At 35.5% G+C, this 24,270-nt stretch overlaps 1 protein-coding gene across 1 annotated transcript; it reads right to left on the reverse strand.

Moving 5' to 3' along the window:
* Positions 1 to 2,901: 2,901 nt before the first annotated feature.
* CIBAR1 (CBY1 interacting BAR domain containing 1) lies at positions 2,902 to 24,270 on the reverse strand (the record flags this gene model as incomplete). The annotated part of the gene is given in 9 exon segments (XM_084229791.1): positions 2,902 to 2,988; positions 4,839 to 4,958; positions 10,021 to 10,134; positions 15,093 to 15,197; positions 19,189 to 19,194; positions 19,197 to 19,331; positions 21,149 to 21,217; positions 23,486 to 23,720; positions 24,245 to 24,270. Coding segments are annotated over 9 exon segments (897 nt in total).

A 24,270-nucleotide genomic window follows, 5' to 3' on the forward strand; every position in this document is an offset into this window, starting at 1 on the left:
ATTTACCATGCTGTAGCATTGTTAGTGAAAGACAAAGTAACTTTAAAAGTTTTTATATATCCAGGTTTCTCTTGCATACTAACATTTTGTGTGTGTGTGTATACATAGATATATACTTCTAGTTGAAAATTGTTTATTAAACATGATTTGACTGTGGTATTTTATAGTTTACTTAAAACACAGTTAATTTTTCTCAATGCTGTTATCCAGAAATTTCCCAAAATGAACATATAGGCATAAAATTTGAATTTATATATGGTAGTTTAATCATTTGATAATAGGATTTTTCAGAATTAGGATACTTTGTCAGTACTTAGTCAGTTAGTACTATAAATATTTTGGATTGTTTTCAGTGATTTAAAGAAGCCTAGGAGAAGTCAACCAAAGTTTCTGTGTTTTAATAACATATACTGCTTCCTAGTATAATGAATAAACTGGTAAATTTGGTTCAAAAAGGCACTTTAATAAGCTTACAAATAACTGGGGAAATGATTAAATGTTCAAACCAGCAAAATGAACAAATAGGAGTAAATATTCTAAATGCCTAATGATTATATAGATGGTTCATTGAAGACTTAATGAATTCTTTTCAAATATCAAGCTGATACATATGCTCAAACTAAGCTGGTGTGGGATGATGGTAGATAAAAGACCAACAATAGTAAACACTGGCTTTGTATTTTGGTTTCAAAATGGATGGGTTGACAGGAATATTTTCATAATCTGTTTAAGATACTTTCTAATTAACTTTTTAAAATCGCTTATATAGGAAGTAGGGTTCTGCTGATGGGAGCCTTTTTTCACATCTTCCAACTTTGTCTTCAGTATAATGTTGATAACTAAAATTGGCCATGGTAGGAGTATTTTACACCACGTAAATTGGCAACTGCAGTGCATTGGGGCATTTTCCACCCGAGAGAACCGGTTTGCCAGCACACTGTCAATTTCAAATACGTAAGAGAATATTGTATTAGATGCTTATATACCCAGCTTTAATAATTATCATTTCATAGCTAGTTTGGCTTCCTACTCCCAGATATATTAGGTATACCAGGGGTATATTGGGTATCTTAATTCCCAGTGGCATTTTAATTATCTTAGAGACAAGCTTTTTATCTAGAAGTTACCTGAAAAGCATAGATCATGCTTAAAAAATAATTCTATAACCAAGAGATAGGTAAGACTCATTGTATTAGGAGTGCTCTTTTATCCCTTACTGAGAAGGTTGTTAAGAACAATGGCTTTTTTCCCATCTATGCCTATAAAGCAGTGACCCCATCTTTGTATTAAACGTAAGCTGTCATTGAGCTGCATTACATGGTTTATATTTGTGGTCCGTAATTACATATGAATTGACTCACTTTTTTCTCAATAATCCTAAGTATTTTAGAGATTAGAAATGGAGATGTATAGGCTAAATGACAGGTCAGATTGGTTGCTTTTTTACAAGGAAACTAAGTTTTTACATTTTTAATTGTTTACATCTTAAATGGTTATGTAAGTACCCATGTTTAGCCTTGATTTTTTTTCCTCTGGACTTAACAGTGAAAAAAAATGTGGCTTTTTAAGAAAGTTTGGCAGCCTACATCTGGTCTACAAGAAACTTATGTTTACATTGTTAAAAGTATTATCATGGATAGTATTCTTTTTGTGTTTAGAATATTTCTCTGAGGTTGGCAGAGCATATATTTTATGTCAGAATTATTTGCTGTTTGCTTTACATCTCAGGCACTGTTTTAACTTTACAAATCGGGCAACAGGTGCTCAAAAGGAGTGAATTGCTATAAACAGCAAAAGAACACCAATATCAAATTTAAATATTGAGAAGGTGAAAATGCAATATCAATTTTCTAAGAGTATCCATATTTAGGGTGTTAAGAGTACTGAAATAATCTTATGTCTGTTCTCAGGAAGGAGTGCTTTGTTAAGATCAGAATGATGAGTGACAGTCAAAAAAGCTTTCTAGAAAGTCTTTATTTTTCTGATATAATTGCTTTTTGTGGTTATCCCAAAAAAATTTTATAAATTTCATTATTTTTATATGCCTGACTGGAATCCATGAAACAAAAGTATCAGATATAATGAAATCAGATACTATAATGAATTTTTTTATATTTTCAGGAATAAAAAGTGACTGTATACTCTTAACAGGGGTGACAGTTAAAATTTTTCGTGAATTTTTAATGATTTATGGTTTTCCATTTCCATGTTTTCTTTATATTCCATCAAATTAAAACTTTCCAGGAATTGTAGAACCATTTAGCATGGTAGCATTTTAAAACCATAACTAGGCAGAATGTGGCTTTTTTGAATCTAAAATGTACGCTCTTTGTATATTTATGAAACTGATATCCTAGTGTCCCATTACCATAAAGAATGATTATTACGCTTTTTTGCAAAGTAAATTTCTATATACTAATGGTAAAATTTCAGGGTTTCGTAAAAGTGGAAAAATTAAAAAAGGTAAGATGTCTTTTGCTTAAAGCTTTTACAGAATTAAATTTGTATTTTATCAAAAGGACTCTCTAGAATCCTTTTCTGGTGATAAAAGCAGGGTATTTTAACTTAAAGGAAGTGGAATTACAAGATTTTGGGTTGTTTGTCACCTACTACTTCAAGTAAATACAGTGCATTGGTATGAAATACTTTTGAAATAGTTAAAAAAAATGGAACACTACAGAACCACATACTACTAGGTAGGATACTGAAGTGAATGACTGGAAAAACTTGTGTAGTATTTTTTAAAACCTTCATTTTTGGTCAGCATGAATTTCCTTTAATTATTTTTCCATTTCCAGTAGAAATTTAATGTATCAAGTCAGTATAAAGTTTTATAATTTAGTAATCCTGAATTCCAAGTCATTCAAGATGAAAATGGAAATATAAGTTTATGTAAGAAAATCAGTTTTCTTCTGTAACGTCTAAGTCGTCTTCATCATCTTCATCATCATCTGCTTGTTGATCCTTTCTTAGTCGACAAGTGGATACCTATTAAAAGTTAACACATTAAAAAATACTTGAAAATATTTTTACATGCTTTGTATCTACTTGTATGCTGTTATAGGAAAAAACAGAACAAATATTTCAGAAAAATGTCCATATGTAACAATTTTTAGTAATGTAAAATTCCCTATGAATTATTGTATTTATGGTTGAAAACAACCACAAAGTTTTTCATTCATCATGTTATTTTTTGAATAAAAATTTGAAATTAACCATTTGATTCTAGTTGAATACCAGTATTTCAAGAACATAAAAGACTTTCAGTACAAAGTATAGTTTCAGTTTATGATTAGTGTGAAAAATGGCCTAACTTAAATAACTGTCACAAAAAACCAGGTATTTGAGAATCATCAAAGCGATGGCAAAAATAAAAGAATATTTCAACTTGTGCAGCTGAAATACTAAACTTTAAAACTAGTATGATTTAAATGGAATGAGTTAAGAAATTTAGGCTTTAGGTTGTGATATTTATCGCTTGGCTCACCTTGCCTCCGTACCTTTTTGAGGGTGAATTATAACTCCAGGGGACATTTGGCAATGCCTGAAGACAGTTTTGATTGTCACAACTGGGCATGTGTGCTAGTGACATCTTTTGGGTAGAGGCTAGACATTTGTGCAACATCTATACAACGCACAAGACAGAACAGTACTTACCCTCCTTCGTCAGGTTATCTGGCCCAAAGTCAATAGTGTTGAGGTTTAGAAACCCTGGGATAATGCCTAAAGTGCTACAAAGATGTTAACTAACTTAGGGTAACATTCTAAATAGTCAAAACTTTGTACTATGATAGTAGTTTGGGATTTATGTGTTAGGAACTTACTGCTGGAATAATAAAAATTTGGTTGAGGGGAGAGATGTATAAATACAAAGCAGTAAATAAATGGCTAGAGGATAACCAAAATAGGTGTTGGGTCAGTTTTACCTCAAAGTTGTATTTTGAAAATATTTGGCTCAAGTTTTAATTCTGATGGCTAGATGAAAGGACACACCTCTCTAGATCAGGAGGAATTGGCCTCCTGTTTATTTGTTTTGTTTGTTTTGTTTGTACATGCACTGGGTACAGTCAGAAGTGCGGGAGGGTGAGAGAATTCACCAGAGCCAGAGCGGGGAGCAGAGCAGGCAGAAGGACCGAAGTACACTGCTGAGGGGAGCAGCGGGCGGCAGGAAAAGTCTGCGCGCCATGTGGGACCCTCCTCCGGTGGCTGGGGAGCAGCCGGGGATCGAACCGGCGTTGCAGAGGCTGCGGGCAGCTTCGTAACCCTGCGCTCAACCGCTGCGCCACCGGGGAGGCCCTGGCCTCCTGTTTTTATAAAGCTTTCTTATAACAGCCTTACTGACTTGTTAATATATTTATTACTACTCTTAGACCACAAAGCTGGTGTTTTCTCTGTGACTATAGGAAAAGGTTGTTGACCCCTCATTCTGCATACCACGTAACTCAAGGCTTTTGGATGCAGAGTGAAAAAACTGGGTCATTATCTAAAGTTCTTGATTTATGAAAATATTCAGCATAAACTCGCCTTAGGTATAATTTCCAATAACTCTTAATAGTGGGATTAAACCCTAAGTAGTTTGACTTCAAAATCTGTGTTCTTCATGTTATACTAGAGAATAAATATAGATTAGCATTCTTCTATCCTTTCCAACCTCTGTTCCCAAGTACTCTGCTTTAATGTGTATTATAGAAAGTGGTATAAAAAATTACAGATGCATCTAGTGCAACCTGTCAAAGAAGGTAAGAAGAGGGTAAATTAAAGAGGTCATATGATAGAAAGGAAATGAACAATTCCAAAGGAGCAGCTCATACTCCTTAGATGTTTGGTTTCTAGCTCACCTGTCCTGTTCCAGATACACACTTAGCTGACAGTGATCTCTGAAGAGGTGACTTAGAATTTGCTCTTACAATATCTAAACGAGATGAATAATCTGGTGGATACAGTGAATTTCGGAATACCTGTTGCAAGGATAAAACATTAAGTATATACTAAGCAGTCAAAAAGTAGAAAGTCATGTTCAGTTCACGTCTATTAACACTCTTAAAACACCCCCATAAACAAAACTTCAGTTATAAATTTGAAACAAAAATTAAAAGGTCTTAGTTTAAAAGAGCAAAGTTAAAATATTCTATTTGAACCATGTAAGATGAAGATGGGTCCTGAAACAATCACTTGAGAGGTTTTGCTGGGGAAATACGAAAATTCTTACCTTCAAAGGGAAAGTAGGTCAATACGGAGGCTTTAAATGATACCTTTGATTATTTCTGTTCTGCCTATCCTCAAATTTTACCAATTTAACTGCACTGAAGGACTTTTATACACTATCACATAATAAATTAGAATCACTATAATTTATGGATTCTAATCTCAGGAATCTGGAATACTATTACGTGTCAGTTCTTTTTCCTTAAAGTAGTAGTGTCAAAAATCACAAGTCATCTTTGTCTTTACTGACATTGTCCTGAAACAACATTTCCATAAATGATATTTTTAAACTCTTCATGTTCTGGGGATACTATTTATACTCACAGCTCTGTTCTGCTTTTTAACATCTTAAATATTTTTATTTTTATTATTATTTTTTAATCTCAGCAAAAATCCCAGAAATTTTTAATAGAAATATTTAGGCAATTCCAAAATAACATCTTAAATATTTTTAAAGGGTTTTACTTGAACCTATTTTTATAAATTTCTCTGAAAGATCTTATCACAGTGTTTAATGGTCATTCTTCAAACAGTTCTCTATACTCTTGTGATAGTCATTTATGGTCCCAACTATCTTTTGTTTTCCTAGACCTAGTGACTATATTAGATTGACCCTTACAATGTAAGGCCTCCCCATACACATAGATCAAGCCAGAAGCCTGGGTATTCTCCCTAACTTTCTCACCTGATGTATGTCTATTTTAATTTACACATCTCTATTTGTAGTTTATTTAGAATTTCCTTAATAAAGATCAAAACACAATGTTTATTAAAAAAGAAAACAAAACTTTGTGGCTCCTGACTACCCAGAATCCAAATGCCTTTTTTATTTTTTATTTTTTTTAAGATATTTTTATTTATTTATAGAAGCACTGGGTACAGTCAGAAGCATGGGAGGATGAGAGAATTCACCAGAGCCAGAGCGGGGAACAGAACAGACAGACTGACGAAACACTGCTGAGGGGAGCAGCGGGCGCGGCTGGAGATGTATGTCGCGCCATGTGGGGCCGTCGCTGGCAGCCCGGGATTGAACTGGCGCTGCAGAGGCTGCGGGCAGCTTTGCAGCCCAGCGCTCAACCGCTGCACCACCAGGGGAGGCCCTCCAAATGCCTTTAGTAAATCCAAGGCTTGAGATCACCCAAATTTGGGCATCCCTGGTGGCGCAAGGGGTTAAGATGCAACCTATGAAGCTATCTGCAGCCACTGCAGCACGAGTTAGATCCCTGGCCAGGGAGCTACCCACTCACCTCTCCTGACTCGCCTGCTGCTCTCCTCAGCAGTGTATATCAGTCTATCTGCCTGTTCTGTTCCCCACTCTATCTCTAGTGAATCCTTTCACCCCCCCCCCCACACCTCTGGCCGGTACCCCAGTTCTTGTATGCATAAATAAATAAATCCTTAAAAAAAGATCGCCCAAATTTACCCACCACTTTTTACTTAGAATATTAATTGTGGCCTGTATACCTATATGCAAACCTTATTACACGTGGTTACTCAGCGTGGAACCACAGCAAATTTATTCATCTTTTAAGAATCAAGTCAAATGCCACCCTTGTTCTGCTTTCCCCTTTTCTTCAGTCAATAGTTCCTACTGTTAATACCCTCAGTTCAGCTTTCATCTCTCTGGTTTGTAACCACACCTTTCCATAACTAGTTGTAAGTTCTTTTAGAGCTAAGAGCCCTGTTTTATCTTTGAACTCGTAGCTTAAGACAATAAGCTGTTCTAAATTCACTTTTGCCGAATGAGTAATATTACCCAAGCAAGGGAATGTCTTTACACGTTTCTTTAAGTCTTTTTTTTTTTTTTTTTTTAAAGATTTATTTATTGGGCCTCCCTGGTGGCTCAAGGGTTAAGCACCGCACTATGAAGCAGTCCACAGCCTCTGCAATATGAGTTCAATCCCCAGCTGGCCAGGGAGCAACCCACATGGTACAGCAGACCTCTCCTGTCTCGCCCGCTGCTCCCCTAAGCAGTGTATTTCAGTCAGTCTGCCTGTTCTGTTCCCCACTCTGTCTCTGGTGAGTCCTCTCACCCCCTGCATCTCTGGTCTGTACCCTAGCTCTTGTATGCATAAATAAATCAATCTTAAAAAAAAAGATTGATTTATGCATACAAGAACTGGGATGTAGGCCAGAGATGCAGGGGGTGAGAGGATTCATCAGAGACAGTGGGGAGCAGAACAGGCAGATCTACTGAAATACACTGTTGAGGGGAGCAAGGGGTGAGACAGGAGAGGTCTGCTGCACCATGTGGGTTAGCTCCCTGGCTGGCTAGGGATAGAACTTGTGCTGCAGTGACTTCTGATAGTTTGATAGCCCTGAGTCTTTAACCCCTGTGCCACCAGGGAGGCCCATTTTTTGTCTTAAGGAATTGCAGAACAGAAAAGGAATCTGGATGAAACAATGCAAAGAATGCTACTTGTAATGAGGACAATTCAAATGTTACATTAAGAGGTTACTGAAGACCCAGTTACTTTTTCATGTGCAACACTGACATCCTGATAATATATAAAAACTGGATGACTTATTAACTGATATTTGGAAGGGGTATTTTTGTTAGAACATTAATTTTTAAACTTTTTCTAGCAAAGATAAGATTAAAAGAGGGAAATGGAAGACAATATATAAACTTTGGGATAAAAGTCTAAACTGGTTAAAAATTACAATAGAAGAACAGCTTTAGAGAAATATTAATATGTGAGCAATAGTGTATGTTCCAATATGGTCCAAGATCTGTAGGAATGAGTCTCAGACCTGAATAAGCTCTGAAGGAATTGAATAGAGATATTTAAAGCTGAAAATGATAAGCTTTTTATGTGAAGAACATAAAATGGTTTGCAATATACCTAGAGACCTAATTGCAAAAAGTTACCTAAATTACTTTCAACAGTTCTCATAGATTGCCGAGGAGACTATCAAGTTATTTATTTCTCTGTCCTTTCTGCATATTTTCTCTACTTGTTCCTAAGAAACCTTGTATTTAAAGGACCCTTTCTCTTGGTACCTGTTTGATATAATCTTACTCCCTTGGTTCCACAACTCTTCCCAAACGCCTCCCCTTTTCTCTTTACAATTTCTGTCTGGTCTAATAATAATAGCTCATTACCTATAGTTCATTGACATTTCTACCTCAGGATCTTTGTATATCTGTCTGTGTCCTCTGCCTGAAAATTGTTGCCAGGCATCCTCTTGCTGATCTCTCAAGCTTCTAATTAAGAAAATCATTGGTTCTCCACCCTATTTAGAATCCTATATCACATATCCACAACACATCTTATTTTTTCTTTATGGGGCTGGCTGCATTATAAAACTAGAACAATTAAATGTCTAAACATCCTGGTAGATTTTTAAAGTTTTTGCTTTTACAACTTAGGCCATTTCTAACTTATAATGCTAAATTCTCAGTATTTAGAATGGTACCAGGCATATAATAGGTGCAAAACAAACAGTTGTTGAATGAACATGTTATAAGTACTAAAAAATCTTTTATAGATAAGGAAACTGAAGAGTGAAGAAGTTAACTTGCTAAATGTTGTCTCATGAGAGTGTGGGGAAGTGAATACTCAACAAATGTATCACACAGCCCTGAGACCTTTAGTTTTTCGTGAAATCTTGCCTCTTAGAAACTACTTAGCTAGCTGATTAGGATTTGGTCGTAACAGTTGTGCTCTCCCCAAGAATATTAAAAAAAAAAGTGTGACAAAAAGATGTTGATGGCCTCTGGAATAAAAGGAAAACTTTGGGGACCAAAGGGCTTGAAGAAACTTTAGTATCAGTTTATTAGAAAACAGATGGCATGTCAAGGATATTAGACAATGGAGACTATTACACCTGTAAAGGGGTAAAATGCAGAATCAATTTTGAACCTGCTACTCTCAATGCAGTGTTGTTTCTTACAGGAAACATCATCAAGAGCCATACTTCTGGTAGTAGAGTGTTGAGAGGATGAAAATACAGCATCTATACCAGACTTTTGGGTTTGGGTCCCAGCTGTGTTACTAGCTCTGAGAACTTCTGGGAAGTTTCTTAATCTCAAGGTATCTCTGTTTTTCATCCGTAGAAATGAAGCATAGGTATTTTTATCAAGTTGATGGGAGGACAGTAGCTGACCCAAAGTAATCACTATTATAATCATTTCTTGTTATTTTACAAATGGCAGATTAAAGATCATGTTTTTCAAAAAGACATGAAAAGGAATAAAAATTAAGAGATTTTAGAATTTTGAAAGAATGAACATGTAGGAAGCCATCCATTGGCAAACAGCATAACTGATGTAGCTGTGAAATCAGATTTTGGGATATGTACCCTTCTTCACTTTAGTTAAGCTATAATCTGGTTTTACTGAAATAAATTTCCTGGAACCAGCTGAATAGCTAAAGAGAAAGCTGAAGGCTTTCATTTTATGAATAGGTAAGTTTGTAAGAAAAATAATTGGGGAATTTTCAAACTTGTCAAATAGCAGGCACTTTTAAATTCTCTCTCTTAAAATAGAGAATTCTGCTTACATCATGAGAGTATATAGCCTTTTTCAGTAAAAAAGATAACATTATTTCAAGTTAGTTAAATGAAATTTAAAAAGTTAAATAGCTTTATTTAGATTCTATTTTACTAGCTATTAATAAATTAACTCTTGGAACTTTACCATGGTTAATGTGAAAAAGTTGAACAGAAAATCACAAAATTCCAATGTTTGGGAGTGCACATAGTTACATAGAAACCATTTCATTGCTCTAATTTAAGGTATTTTACCCACACAAACTAATGTTCTCAGAAACATTTCCATATTAACAGAACTATGCTTATACATAGGCCTACCTCTAAATCTTCTTCTTCATCAATCTTCTGTATGTTTTGGAAGGCAGCAGTATAGACCTCCAAAGCTTTGCCATGAAATAACATTTCAATGGTGATAAATTCTGAAAATATAGTCTGAAAAAGAAAGATCTAAATTTAAATAATCATAATTTGCCTTGTGAAGTAATTATAACTTACTGTAATTTTGGCATTTTATGAAATACAGAAGTACCTATTTTTCTAAAGGGCAAATAAAGTACAAATGATAGCTGCTAGAATAAAAAGTTACAAAGAAATTTTGCAGCATGTCACCATTCACTTTCCTTCCCCCTTTTATAATCAATTCTATTTATACCTTGTAATTGACATTTTTTTTTAAAGATTTTTTTTTTTTTTTTAAATAGAGGCATGTTTTATTTATTTATTTATTTGTTTGTTTGTTTTGTTTATACATGCACCGGTTACAGTCAGAAGCGTGGGAGGGTGAGAGAATTCGCCAGAGCCAGAGCCAGAGCGGGTTGCAGAACAGGCAGAAGGACCGAAGTACACTGCTGAGGGGAGCAGCGGGCGGCAGGAGAGGTCTGCGCGCCATGCGGGACCCTCCTCCGGTGGCCGGGGAGCAGCCGGGGATCGAACCGGTGCCGCAGAGGCCGCGAACAGCTTCGCAACCCAGCGCTCAACCGCTGCGCCACCGGGGAGGCCCTGTAATTGACATTTTTGATAAAAACAAGTTTGACTAAAATGTATGCCATTACGTTACCACTTGCCTGTATTAGAGCAATTCAGTTCTGAAACTGTTATTTTAGTAACTAAAACAGATATTTAAAAGAATGCTTTTTGAATCCCATTAGCTTTGTTCTGAGTATATGTTACTTGTATTCTCTAACCACAAAGGAATTACAAGGTAATAATGATATTTCTACAGCTGATAATGGCACTTTTGCATAGAACTTTCTAGTTTATATAACTTGTCAGAGTTACTGCTAGAATGTTGACAGTTGGATCTGGATTCCTCAAAGGTTATAGCTCTTACTGAACTATGCTGTGCTTGCTGGAATCAACATTTCTCTCACAAATAAACTGTGCAGGTAGACACTAACTATGATGAAAACTTGACAAGAAGATCATGAGTAAAGAGAATGAAGATGTTTAAATGGGGGTGAGATAGTTTAGATAGGGAAAAGATGCAAATCATACAAGTTTCCATTAAAATTGGATCTGTTTTGTTTTTTTTTTCACCTTCTTGTCCCTTATCAAAATAAAAAAACAGAGTTATCAATGTAGAAAGAAGTGGGCAGAATAAGAACTGGGTAGTAAAAACCCAAGCATCGTTCTTAAAGGGGCAAGATGGAAAGTATGGGTTAGGTAATAAGGCAATAGTCACAGACCCTCTTCCCTTCATCCCTGTTCTGCTATAGTAACCACCCACACAGGAATGACCTGTACTGTGGTAGATAGCAGACTGATATTCATCAGGGTCCTATGATTGTTTTTCTCCCCCCATCTCCGTTCTTAAGGATTAGAAAAACATTTAAGAGAGTATTAAAACAGGGTTCCACCCAATGGAAACATCTGTAGTTGAAGATATCCCTTTTGTTAGGCACTTGTATCAGTCTGTACAGAGTGAGCTCTGGTATAAAAGACTTAAAACTATGACTAATAATGACCCTTCATATAGGTCACAGAGGGCTTTGGCATATTGGACTAGCAACTGACTAGCAGTAAACAGCATTATGCAGATCTAGACTAGCCAAAACAATCTTAAAAGGGAACAAAGAAGAGAACTCACACACCTTGATTTTAAAACTTATTACAAAGCAGATGCTAATCAGAACAGTGTGGTATCAGGATAAGGACAGACATGTAGAGCAGTGAAAGAGAATGAGAGTCCAGAAACAAAACCATGTCACTGGTTTTCAACAGGGGTACCAAGACAATTAAATGGGGAAAGAATAGTTTCTTATACAGACGGTCCTGAAAGAACTGGATTATGATGTAACAGAATGAGGTTTAACCTTTAGCTCACACCATATGCAAAAATTAACTGGACCAGAGACTTGTATGTAACAATGAAAACTATAAAACAGGATAAAACAGGGATAAGTCTTTAATGATAATGGATTTGGTAATAGATATGACACTAAAATCATGCACAGCAAAAGAAACTATAAACTGGACCATCAAAATTAAATACTTTTAGCCTCAAGGGACACACCAAGAAAGTGAAAAGATTACCCACAGAATGGGAGAAAATAACTGCAAATCATATCTGGTAAGGTAATTGTACTAGAATATTTAAAGAATCTTACAACTGAATAATAAAGACAACCCAGTTACAATATTGGCAAAATGTCTAAATAGAAATTTCCTTAAATATATACAAATATCCAGTAAGCATCAGCAGGGAAAGGCAAATGAAAACTACAATGAGCTATGACTTTACATCTACTAGGGAGGCTAGAATGAAAAAGTCTGATGAACAGTGAGGGTTGGTGAGAATGCAGAGAAACTGGGACCCTTATATACTTTTGGTGGGAATATTCAACCACTTTGGAAAACAGTCTCACAGTTTGTCAAGTGAGTAAAGATAGTTACTATATGACCTAGCAATTCAGCTAGGTATATACCTAAGAGAAATGCAAATTTATGTCCATACTAAAACTTATGTTATAAAATGTTATAAATGTTATAAATCATAAAAGTCAAAAGGTACAAATGACCCACGTATTAATCAACTGATGAATGGATAAACAAAATGTAATATCCAAGTAATGGAATGTTATTGAGCCATGAAAAGAATGAAATACTGATACATGATATAATATGGATGAACTTTGGAAGCATTATGCCAAATGAAAGCTAGTTACAAAAATCATTATTTTATGATTCCATTCATATGAAATGTCCAGGATAGTCAAAACCATAGAGATTTGAAATTAATGTTGGTTGCTTTGGGCTAGGGATATGAGGATGCAGGGAGGCAAAGCTAAAGTATACTAGGTCTCACTTTGAGATAATGAAAATGTTCTAAAATTGAGTGGTGATGATTACACATAGCTGAACAAGCTAAAAACCATTGAGATGTACATTTTAAATTGAATTTTATAGGATATGGGTTATATTCTCAATTTTTAAAAAAGGAGGTTTCTGTCTTTTTTTTTTTTTTGGTGACCATGCGAGCCTTCCCTTTTCCAGAGACAAATACAGTAGACAAAGAGAAAAGCTTGGAAACTCTCTTCTCTGTGTACTCTCCATGGCAGTCCTCATTCCATGTCCTATTATTTTGGGGAATTAAAGGCAGTAGGAACTGTAGTTGGAAATCTGTACTCACTCTTTTTGTCCAGTTTAGTTTTATTAATTATTGGTGTTCAGGAAATTAACAACATATATAGAAGGTTCAGCATACAGGTGAACACTGTAGTGAGTAGGCACAAAGTACCATGTATAAAAAAATCTGGAGGCATGAGAAATTGTGGTGGAGTGAGGATTCCTATCACTAAAACCCTTCACTGGAAATGAAAGGGCTCACACCTCATTTCTCCATATTCATTTTTTAGGTTAAAGCTAATTATTTAAATAAACTTCCTTCTATTCTCCCTCAATTTTAGAGGGGATTTCAGCAACTGCCTATACTCTGCCACCTCGGTGAAGGTATTAGTCCTAGGAAGCTTCCCTAAGTAGCAGTCTACCATTACACAGCAGAGTGTAGAATGAATTAAGAGGCTTTTAAAAAAAAAAAAAAAAAATGCATACAAGAACTGGGGTGTAGGCCAGAGGTGCGGGGTTTGTGTGTGAGAGGATTCACCAGAGAGAGTGGGGAGCAGAACAGGGAAATCTACTGAGATACACTGCTGAGGAAAGCAGGGGCTAGACAGGAGAGGTCTGCTGTGCTATGTGGGTTAGCTCCCTGGCCAGGACGAACTTATGCTGCAGTAGCTGGTGAAAGCTTGATAGCACTGTGACCTTAACCCCTGTGCCACGATGGAGGGCCTCACCCCCCTCCCATAAGAGGCTTTTAAATACTTTTTGATCTTCAGGATCACACCAGAAACCTCTGAGCCTGGTTTATCAGAAAAATCAAAGGTTTGAAATCCTTTTAAACTATGATAGGAAATTAAAAAATAAAAGTACAAATAAATGGATTTTTGTTTTATGGATTGTGGAAAAAATGATGTAAGTGGCAAATGCTGCTTATTTTATTGATAATATAACTTCTGAAAGCAGGATTTTTTTGGTCAATAGTTGTAAAATCACAAAAATGCTTTTTTTTTAAAGCTTACTCCAGGAAAATTTGCAGTGAGCCAAAGGCATCTTTAGATGAGTTGTTTTAAATGTTTTAAGATGGTCATAAGCAATTTTTAAAATCTTTCCAAGATGCCTATGAAAAAGTCACTGAAGACCTTGTGAGGTCCATGAGCCTGAGGTTTCAGATTTAGTAAAGTGTTACAAAAAAATAAAGGTGACACTTAGTGTGATACCACATCACAGTGGATGCAAGTTATATGTTGGCTACCATTATCCTATTTATTGATAATATACAACTATTAGAAAGCTTTATGCTATAAAGTTAATGATAGTATATTATAATGGAGAGCACAGCATTTTAAAATACAGTATTGTTTTATAGCTCAGCTTTGGGCTGTGACATTCTGGGTTAAGTTACTTTATATTTCTGCATAATTTTTATATAAAATATGGTAACATTACTTCATTCTTATGAAATTGCTATATAGTTTAAAAGATAATTTATGTCAAGGGACTGGAATAATGCAGAATACATAAAAATAATAATTGTTAGTTCCCTTTGATTAAGTATTATTAGTGTTAAAAGTAGGCTATCTGGCCTTTGTTTGGGAATGTAGCCCAAACATCATTGATTCCATAAGAAAAATAATATCATTGATTCCATAAGAAATATATACATCATTGATTCCATAAGAAAATAATGTTTTCTATATTTTCACTTGTATTTTTCACATGGCCTATTTATGGGCTAAAAAAAATCATCATAGTATTTTAAATTTTTTATAGTTAAATAAAGCAAAAATATAAAGTTAGGAAACATGTTTTGAATCGAAGAGTTACTTTATTACCTTTATATCCTTTATTTTCTGCTTTTCAAAATTGTCAATAGTTTCCTCCAGATGTCGAGTTGTTCGGGTAGCATCCATTGTAGCTCTTTGTAATTCGGTTTCTGCCTACAAAAGTGTTCCCCAACCAAAGATACAGAAAAATCAAGTTGGAATTTATTCAGCTGAGTCATCTGTAAATGCTATCATAGCACTACTGGCTTTTTGGCATAAGTGTAAATTGTTCAGTGTATTTTGCTGCATAAAATAAAAATGTTCTACATTATAAACACATGCAGCAAAAAAATTTTAAATCTATTAAGTGACATGGTCATGATCTCAAGCAAAAGAACTCTTTCCTTTCATAAAATAATTTTTTTCAATATCACCCTTGGATAATTTACTACAGAACAATATTCTATATTTCTGCTTTCACCTGTCACTATCTGTCCCATTTGTCATACTATTCTTTTTATTCACTCTTCTTACCCTTTCTCCCCCCAAAAGAAAAGACTTGTAACATAAGTATTTTCATAAATATTTTTAATTTTCTAGTTCTCCCAGTGTATTAAATGTTTCTAACACTGTAATATCCTCATCAGATAGCTAGAATAAATTACAAATATTTATTTTAATATGGGATTTCTATTTGAAGGTTCTTATAAGCTAATAATTACTATTATATATATTATAGCTTATAATTACTTATAAGTTATATTATTAGCTTGTAATATAAGTAATTATATAATTACTTATAGTAACAATGTTACTGTTTAATTAATACCTATTACAAAATATATATCTCAGAAACTAATAAATTAGATGGCAAGTCTAATGCTTTGCTTAACACATGCTAATGACAAGTATTGATGCTATCTAGGTCTATGTTATATGATCTGTTTGGTGGCCACTAGGCACATGTGGCTACTGAAATTTAAATCAATTAAAATTACATGAAAAATTTAAAAACTTGTTACTCATTTATTCTAGTTACAGTTCAAGAGTTCAAAAACCATATATAGTGGCCACAGTAAGATATAGAACAATTCCAATCTAATCATGTATTTCTGTTAAAAAAAGCATCTCTTCTTTAGAACAATAGTTACTCCAAAATATTTAATTTTTTTGTTAAGCAGTTAGCATAGAGATTAAAAAAGACATTCCAATTTTCTGGTTAAATTCTTTCTAATAAAGTTTTGTTTACTTTGCTAGTAGTGTATCACATATTATCATTTAAGAGTTAATTCATAGAAAAAAGCTTATACTTGTCATCAAAGTTTTGCAACATATAATATTCTGACATTTGGTTTCTTTCCCAAGAAAATGTTTAAAATGAAATAAGTAAAAGGGTTTACTACAAGGGTCCATCTCTTGACACACCACTTTATTACCCACCTGTGACTGAAATTTTTCATAAAGGAAAAAATACATTTCAAAGAACAATTTTTTAAAATAAATTTAAATCATATACCCTTACAAAATTCTATGTTCTGCAATTAGATCATTACAACTTTGTATTAATTGTACAGTCTTAAAATTAGGTTAATTCAAATACACAATTTCAACATACTAAGCATTAAAAAATATATTCATACCTCAAAGGTTTCAAAGTGTGTGTTTGTGTGTGTATACATTTGTCATGTAGGGTATAAAATTTTTTAAAACCATATAAACTTGACTTTTAGTCATAATCAGTAATCAAAAACAATTTATTATTGGGCTTGGGATTTTTAACAATATAAACTTACCATGGGAAAATCAAAATGAAAGTGATTTCCTTTGAAAATCAATATGAAAAAATTTCTAAGTTACTCGATGCATGTTAAACTTTTACTAATGAGAATACTCAAGCAGAGTAATTTCCCAATACTGTTTATTACATGGACTGATGTAATTCTTTCAGCTACTTTTGGCTTACATATTTCCCCTCCATTTGAGAATTCTGTTAAAATTTTTACAGGTTGTTAAGAGTTGGCTAAACTAGAAAAGTGTGGAAGCAGAACTCGTGGCTGAGATATCCGTATCTTAATATTTCACCATCTAGCAACTTCTTAAAGTCAACATTTCTTAGTCTCAAATTCTTTTACTTCAGCATTGCAACTTGCCTACACACAGCTATTTTTAGCAAAGAGGATATAGATTTCTATTATTGAAAATTCTTCAAAAATCCTATAATGTACCAATTTGAGTAGGAAACACTTTTGATTAAAATATACTATATGACTCTAAGGATGTAAATATATTTAATGGAATAAGTTATGAGTGAACAATGGTTTTAAATAGGATGAGTTAGGTTAGTGTTTTTCAAATTTTGTTACAGGGGTTTTGGGGGCTGGGCAGACAGTCTGGGAACAATTTACCCCATCCTCTTCTATCAGAGCTACTTCATTTTATTTTACACATTGACTTTAATGTGCTTCTTTTTAATAGATGAATTCTAAGGGTTTACCTAGGTAAACATTATATGATGCTATGATTGCATATTTTTATATTTGTATTGAATACATTATATGTGTATTTACACTGTCTTTTATTTTCTCGTCTCAGATTGTCAAAATCAACTGGAGTCACAGATCTTTCCCAATGAATGACTCAAACAATTCACTGATAGTAATAATCTATTCAGTTGTTATTTATTTCCCCCCATATGAATACACAGACATGATTCTAGGTATAAGACTACCTCCTCCATAGTAGTTTTTATAGTAGAGCATCTAAGACAGCCAGATTCTTTGCCTTACAAGCAGATTTATTTCTGTATTGACTGTCCATCCCAATACCCTTTATTCAGTCTTGCCAACTGCTCAAGATTCTACATTTAGATTTTAGGTTTCATCCTTCAGGTACTCTCCTCCAAACAAAACGACAACATACTAACCTCTGGCTTAATTCTTAAATCTGTGACACTCCCTGGCCACACCTTATTCTCTAGTTGTCAGTTATGAATTTTCTAGTATTCCTTGGTGTGTCTGATTTGCTTATAGAGTATGTCCATACTCTGTAATCTCCAGTTTGCAGATGTTAAGTCTCAACTGCATTCTAGATGTTCCTATCCCAGCCTTCAATGGGCAGCCCCAGCCCTTTGGCTGCCCACTTTTATTACAAGGTTGGGCTTATGTACCTTTGGTACAAAGGAAGGAGGACCAGGCAATTGTCATAGAACCAATTCGCTACCCTCAGGAATGGAGGTGTTCTGGAATCTCTAACGCCCCCAAAGAATCACTCCTCAAATGGTTTCTGGCTGAGCTGGGCAGTAAAAACCTTAAGGAAGCAGGAAGGAGACATAGAAGAAAGAATAGGAAAAAGGCAGTGGGAAAAATTAGTACTTTCTATACAATTGTACCTCTCCCAGTGCTGGCAAGTAGGTATTATTTTCTATTCCATTTTGTCATAAACAAAGCACATTCTAAGTTAAGAAATAGTCATTCTTATCAGAAGAACCTTGTAATAGTAGATACGCCTTAATCTAGATTTGTGTCTAGCTGTGGAATCTCAATTATACACCTTCCTTTCTCAAAAGTAGGGCAGAGAGAGCACTGATATATTAAGATTAAAGATAGATCTTTATACATTCATCTTATAATTAGTCATGTGGGAAAAAGCTCCAAATTTTGAATTTGGATGTTCTATAAAGCATCTACATTTATAAGTGCTTTATTTTTTGAACATCTATTATGAAAAACAAGAAAGGGGATTGAATTAAGTGGTATATTTTCTTTAAAATGAGCTTTTTATTTATGCATACAAAAACTGGGGTGTAGGTCAGAGATGCAGGGGGGGGGGGAGAGGATTCACCAGAAACAGAGTGGGGAGCAGAACGGCAGATCCACCGAAATACACTGCTGAGGGGAGCAGTGGGTAAGACAGGAGAGATCTGCTGAGCCATGTGGGTCAGCTCCCTGGCTGGATGTCCAACAGAACTCATGCCTCAGTGACTGGGGATAGCTTGATAGCACTGAAACTTTAACCCCTGCACTACCAGGGAGGTTCTAAAATGAGCTAATTTCTGTAGTGAGAATTTCTAAATGCATGTATTTCAGTTAATCTTTATATTCCAATCTCTGCCCATTTAAGAGTAGAAATGTAAAATTTCAGTATGTATTTACTTGTGTATGCATACCTTACAAAACATTTTTTTAAAGACCCAAATTCAAAGGATACAATAACATGCCGATCAGATGGATTGCGCTGGCGTGTTCTTTCTAATTGAGTTAACTGCTTAGCTTCTCGATTCCTTGCTGTTAATGTTGCTTTGAGGTCATCCTGCAAATAAGCATTTTTTGGTTAATAAAAATCTTTGATATAAGAAATGAAATCCACACATTGTGTTTTAAAAATAGGATAATCCTCTTTGTTTTATGCAGGTACCATCCCCATAGTAATCATTACTGTTACATAACCAGTGTGTGTGTCTTTGTGGGTGAGAGTGTATACATGTGTGTTATCCTCTCAAAATAGTAACACAGACAAGATTTCAGTGCACACTTATAACTATATAGACTATTATATGTATTTATGTAACATTTGGATGGTTATGGCCATTACATGTGTATATGTGTTTGTTAAAATGCAAGGAACATTTAAAAGGGGAGAATTTTACTGCATATAAAAAATACCTCAGTAACTTAAAAAATACAAAGTTTGCCACACTCATTTTTAGCCTGCATGTTATTGTCAACTTTAAAATAGAAATACAAACATTCGTTTAGAAAAATAATTTGTCTATATATTACTCATGACTGCAAACACAAATATTTTAGAGCTTTCACAATAATGCTTCATGTTGCTACATAGTACATTTAGTAAGTTCATTTAAAATATTCCATTAAAGGATTAAAGAACTAGACATAAGACCTGAAACCATAAAATACATAGAAGGAAATACAGGCGAAACACTACGTGATATGCACATCAAAGACATCTTTACAGACACATCACCCAAAGCAGTGATAGTGAAGGCAAAGATAAACAGCTGGGACTACATCAAATTAAAGAGCTTCTGCACAGCAAAAGAGACAATAACAAAAACAAAGAGAAACCCCACAACTGGGAGAACATTTTTGCACACAACACTAATGATAAAGGACTGATCACAAAAATCTGCAAAGAGCTGATGAGACTCAACAACAACAAAGAAAACAGTCCAGTCAAAAAATGGGCAGAAGAGCTAAAAAGAAACTTCTCGGAAGAGGAAATGCAAATGGCCAACAGGCATATGAAAAAATGTTCAACATCACTTGTAATCAGGGAAATGCAAATCAAAACTACCATGAGATACCATCTTACACCAGTGAGAATGGCACATATTAAAAAAACTAGCAACAACAAATGTTGGTGAGGGTGTGGAGAAAAAGGAACTCTTCTGCACTGTTGGTGGGAGTGCAAATTGGTCCAACCACTATGGAGAGCTGTGTGGAGATTTCTGGACCTACTAAACATAGAGCTTCCATATGATCCAGCAATTCGACTCCTAGGTATTTACTCAAAGGACACAGAAACATCAATTCCAAAGAGCACCTGCACCCCTATGTTTATAGCAGCACTGTTTACAATAGCTAAGCTTTGGAAACAACCCAGATGCCCAAAAATAGATGACTGGCTCAAGAAGATGTGGTACATATACACCATGGAATATTACTCAGCATTCAAAAAAGATAAACACATGCAATTTGCAGCAACATGGATGGCGCTGGAAGGGATCATGCTCAGCGAAATAAGCCAGAAAGAAAAAGAAAAATACCGGATGGTCTTACTCATAGCAGGAATCTAGAAAACTTAAATAAGGGACCAGGAAAATGAATAACTATAAGAAAGTGAAAATCAAAATCAACAAGCAACTATGAACCAGAGACACTCTATGGGGGGTGGGGGTCAAAATAAGGGGGTTGCAATTGTATGGGGAATATAAAAATAAAATTTATTAAAAAAAATTCCATTAAATTCTAAGAAATGATGCTCCAGAGTGTGCGGAAAGAATGATTCAACACTATTTTGTGTATTTTATTAAAAAATATTTACTGGAAACCTCATACTCTTTGCCAGAATATTTGCTAATAGTAGAAAAAAATGAATTTACTTACTCGTTTCATTTTTACAATGCTTCCATAAGCTTTCAAAGGTTCAACTACTTTGGCTTCAAGTCTTTCAACCTATTAAAAATTATTATAAAATATAACTGAAAAGAAATGTAAACATCAAAATTTAAATTCTGAAATAAAACCCGTGTTATAACAAGAACATAATTACTACACAGATTTTTTTTTACAAATTTTGATTAAAATGTCACAGTTTAACTTGACTTTATAAATAATTACCAGAAGTGCATAAGATTCTGAACTAAACTCACATTAAAAACCATTAAAATATACAGTAAACACACATGCAGAAAAACACCTAGTATTCAGTATGACAAGAAATGTCTCAGGTTACCAAGGAGTTTATTCTTGCTACACCATTATCCCTGAATTATTACTTTTCTAACTCAAAGTAGTAGCTCTTAAGTAAGTTTTGAAGACATCTCAGATTTTAATACAGCTACCACTTTCAGTGTGTACCATGGTGTTGACTACTATACACACATTATCTTTGAAATGTAACAGTCCAACTTACCAAATAAGAACATCAAAGCTGAAAGATAAAATGTATTGTAAATATTTAGAGCAACACAATCCTTGAAAGCAACAAAGCTAAGAGAGACCACTGCATTCACTACATATTTTTCCTGGGAAGTCATTTGTAAATTATCAAAGTTAGAGATCATGATAAATGGTCTCAGTGTTGCTGAGTTGTCAAACTATGGCTGATCTCTCTTTAATTTTAGAACTAAACAGTTTTTCTTAAACATTACAATTTTTATCACATTTTGATAATGGCTTCTTTTACTAATAGTACTAGAAGAAGGCATTGAAGAAACATAATAAAGGTTAAGTATATAACTATAACATAAGAAAAATAACTCTTGGATATTAAAATTTTCTTTTTTAGAATAGGTAATACAAGATGATCTATATTTAATAAATGATCATATATTATTTTTGTAGCAGGAAATCCTTTTTTAATAATACACGCATATCTAATCAATGAATATATTTAATTTCATATTGATTTTTCTTTAGTTTCTATAAGCAAAACGTATATGAATATTTCATTTTGAAAGATTTTAGGAAAATGAAGAAAATTAACCTCTCATTTAGCATTTAAATATTAGGAAGCTTAAAATCAAAACGATGACTTTTCAGGGTAGTTTATACCATTTCTAATAATCCATACACTGACTTATCAGTGTATGGATTATTCATCCTTTTTCTGTTCTCCTTTTTGTTGCCTACCTTTTGTTCATTGTTCATTAGCACCTCCACCATTTGGTAAGCAAGGGAAATAAAAAGGAGAACAAATGTAAATCAATTCACTTTGCTATTTGATAATGGCATCAAAGTTTTCTAGAAAGAGGCATTGGAATTATTGCCGAACATGGGGTTTTAGGATTATTTCTAGGTATAAATTATTTTCGAAACGTTAAGTCTCCAGTTACGTATAACTGAGAGTTGCTTATTCATTACAGAAGAATTGTCAATTGATAAGAATTCAACATTTTCCCAAAAAGTATCCCCAAATGAAATTACTCCTTAATTTTCTATATGAATAGCAATTATATATTCAAAGACCTTCATCCTCTCTATTTGATAATTGAAATCTCTCTTTTAGGCTTTAAAAAAGGACCCAAAACACTGATGAGTAAAATACTAAAAAAGCAATGCAGCTCTAACAGGGCAACTTGTGACACCTTAACCTGTTTCTGAAACCTAATATAAATAAATATAAGAATATAGGGAAAGTGCTTATGAGGTGTTAAAGGAACAAGGGGGCTTTTAGATAAAAACAATTACAACAGAACCTTGCTTCTTTCCCCAGCAGCAAAACAAAAACAAAAACCAAAAAAAAACCTCCGCAAATTCTCAGTACTGGTTTGCATCCACGATAGAAATCAGAGCTTCTTTTTCAGGTCACCTTTCCAGAGCAAGACCTCTTGTCCATTTATTACTAGTTCACCCACAGTACAGTTCCCAACATCTTCCATTTCCAGACATAACGTTAAAGCATACTTACCTGCACACAAGACACAAATCATGCTTCTTTTCTTCCCTATGGGTACTGTGTACCACCCCTCTAAGTAGCTACCCTTGGCCAAAAGTTGGCAAGTGGGGAAATTCAAGACTTCAAGACACCCTAACGTTTAGCGTGAAAAATGGTAAAATCGCTGAAAGCTGCCCTTTAATAGACTCACACAATGTTACAGACATGAAAATGTGTGTTGGCCACTGAAGTTGGGCAGATTACACGTGAAAAGTCTTCAGGGGTGCTTCATCCACAACTTCAGGGCTCATTCTTAACAATGACGCCGAGATCTCAGGCCATACCTCTGCCTGTCGATAATCCTGAAGTTTGGCAAACTCGTCCGCAAAGTTTTTCAGTCCCTGCTTTAAATGTGGGGTCTCTGTAGAGGCATACATGTTGATTTCATTCACCAGGAGGTCTGCTTTGTCTCGCAGTCTGGCAGTTTTCCGCACGTAGGCAGCAAAGATTTGGCACAGCTCTCCGAAATGCTTCTCCACGTTGGTGACAGCATCTTGCAGTTGTCTGGTCTGAGCGTCCCTGGAGGAAAAAGTGACACAAACATCAATTCTTATTAGAGACGAGATGGCTTCCTCTTCACGTCCCTCTGACAGGCAAACATTGCCGGGTCATTCTGCAGCTCCCAAGGCAAACGCCGCCAACGATCTCACCGGCTCCCGTCCCCTTGGCCCTCCCGCCGGGCCTGGCCTCGCCTCTGGGCAGGGGCGCGCAGAGAGGCCGACCCGGCCGGCCCGGCGCTGAGCGGGCGGCGGCGGCCCCGCTGCACCCCCGGGCACCGGCCCGCCCGGCGGAATCCGCACCGCCCGGAACCGCGCTGGGGCCGAAGCCCGGGGCGCACGGGAGCGGCGTCCCCCCGGCCCGGGGCGCCCCCCGACCTGGCGGCGCGCTGCAGCCCGGGGAGCCAGGCCCTGGCGCGCAGGGGGCCCGGCCAGCGCCGACCCGAGGGAGACACCGGGCGCGCAGGCCCCGCGGAGGGAGGCGCCACTTCCCCGCCCGGGTCCTCGCGCGGGGGCGTCGGGCAGGTAGGGCCCCGGGGCTGTTACCGGCTTTCCAAGCTGCGCCTCAGCAT

This window comes from Talpa europaea, assembly GCF_964194135.1.
Source record: "Talpa europaea genome assembly, chromosome: 3".
Taxonomy (NCBI): Eukaryota; Metazoa; Chordata; class Mammalia; order Eulipotyphla; family Talpidae; genus Talpa; species Talpa europaea.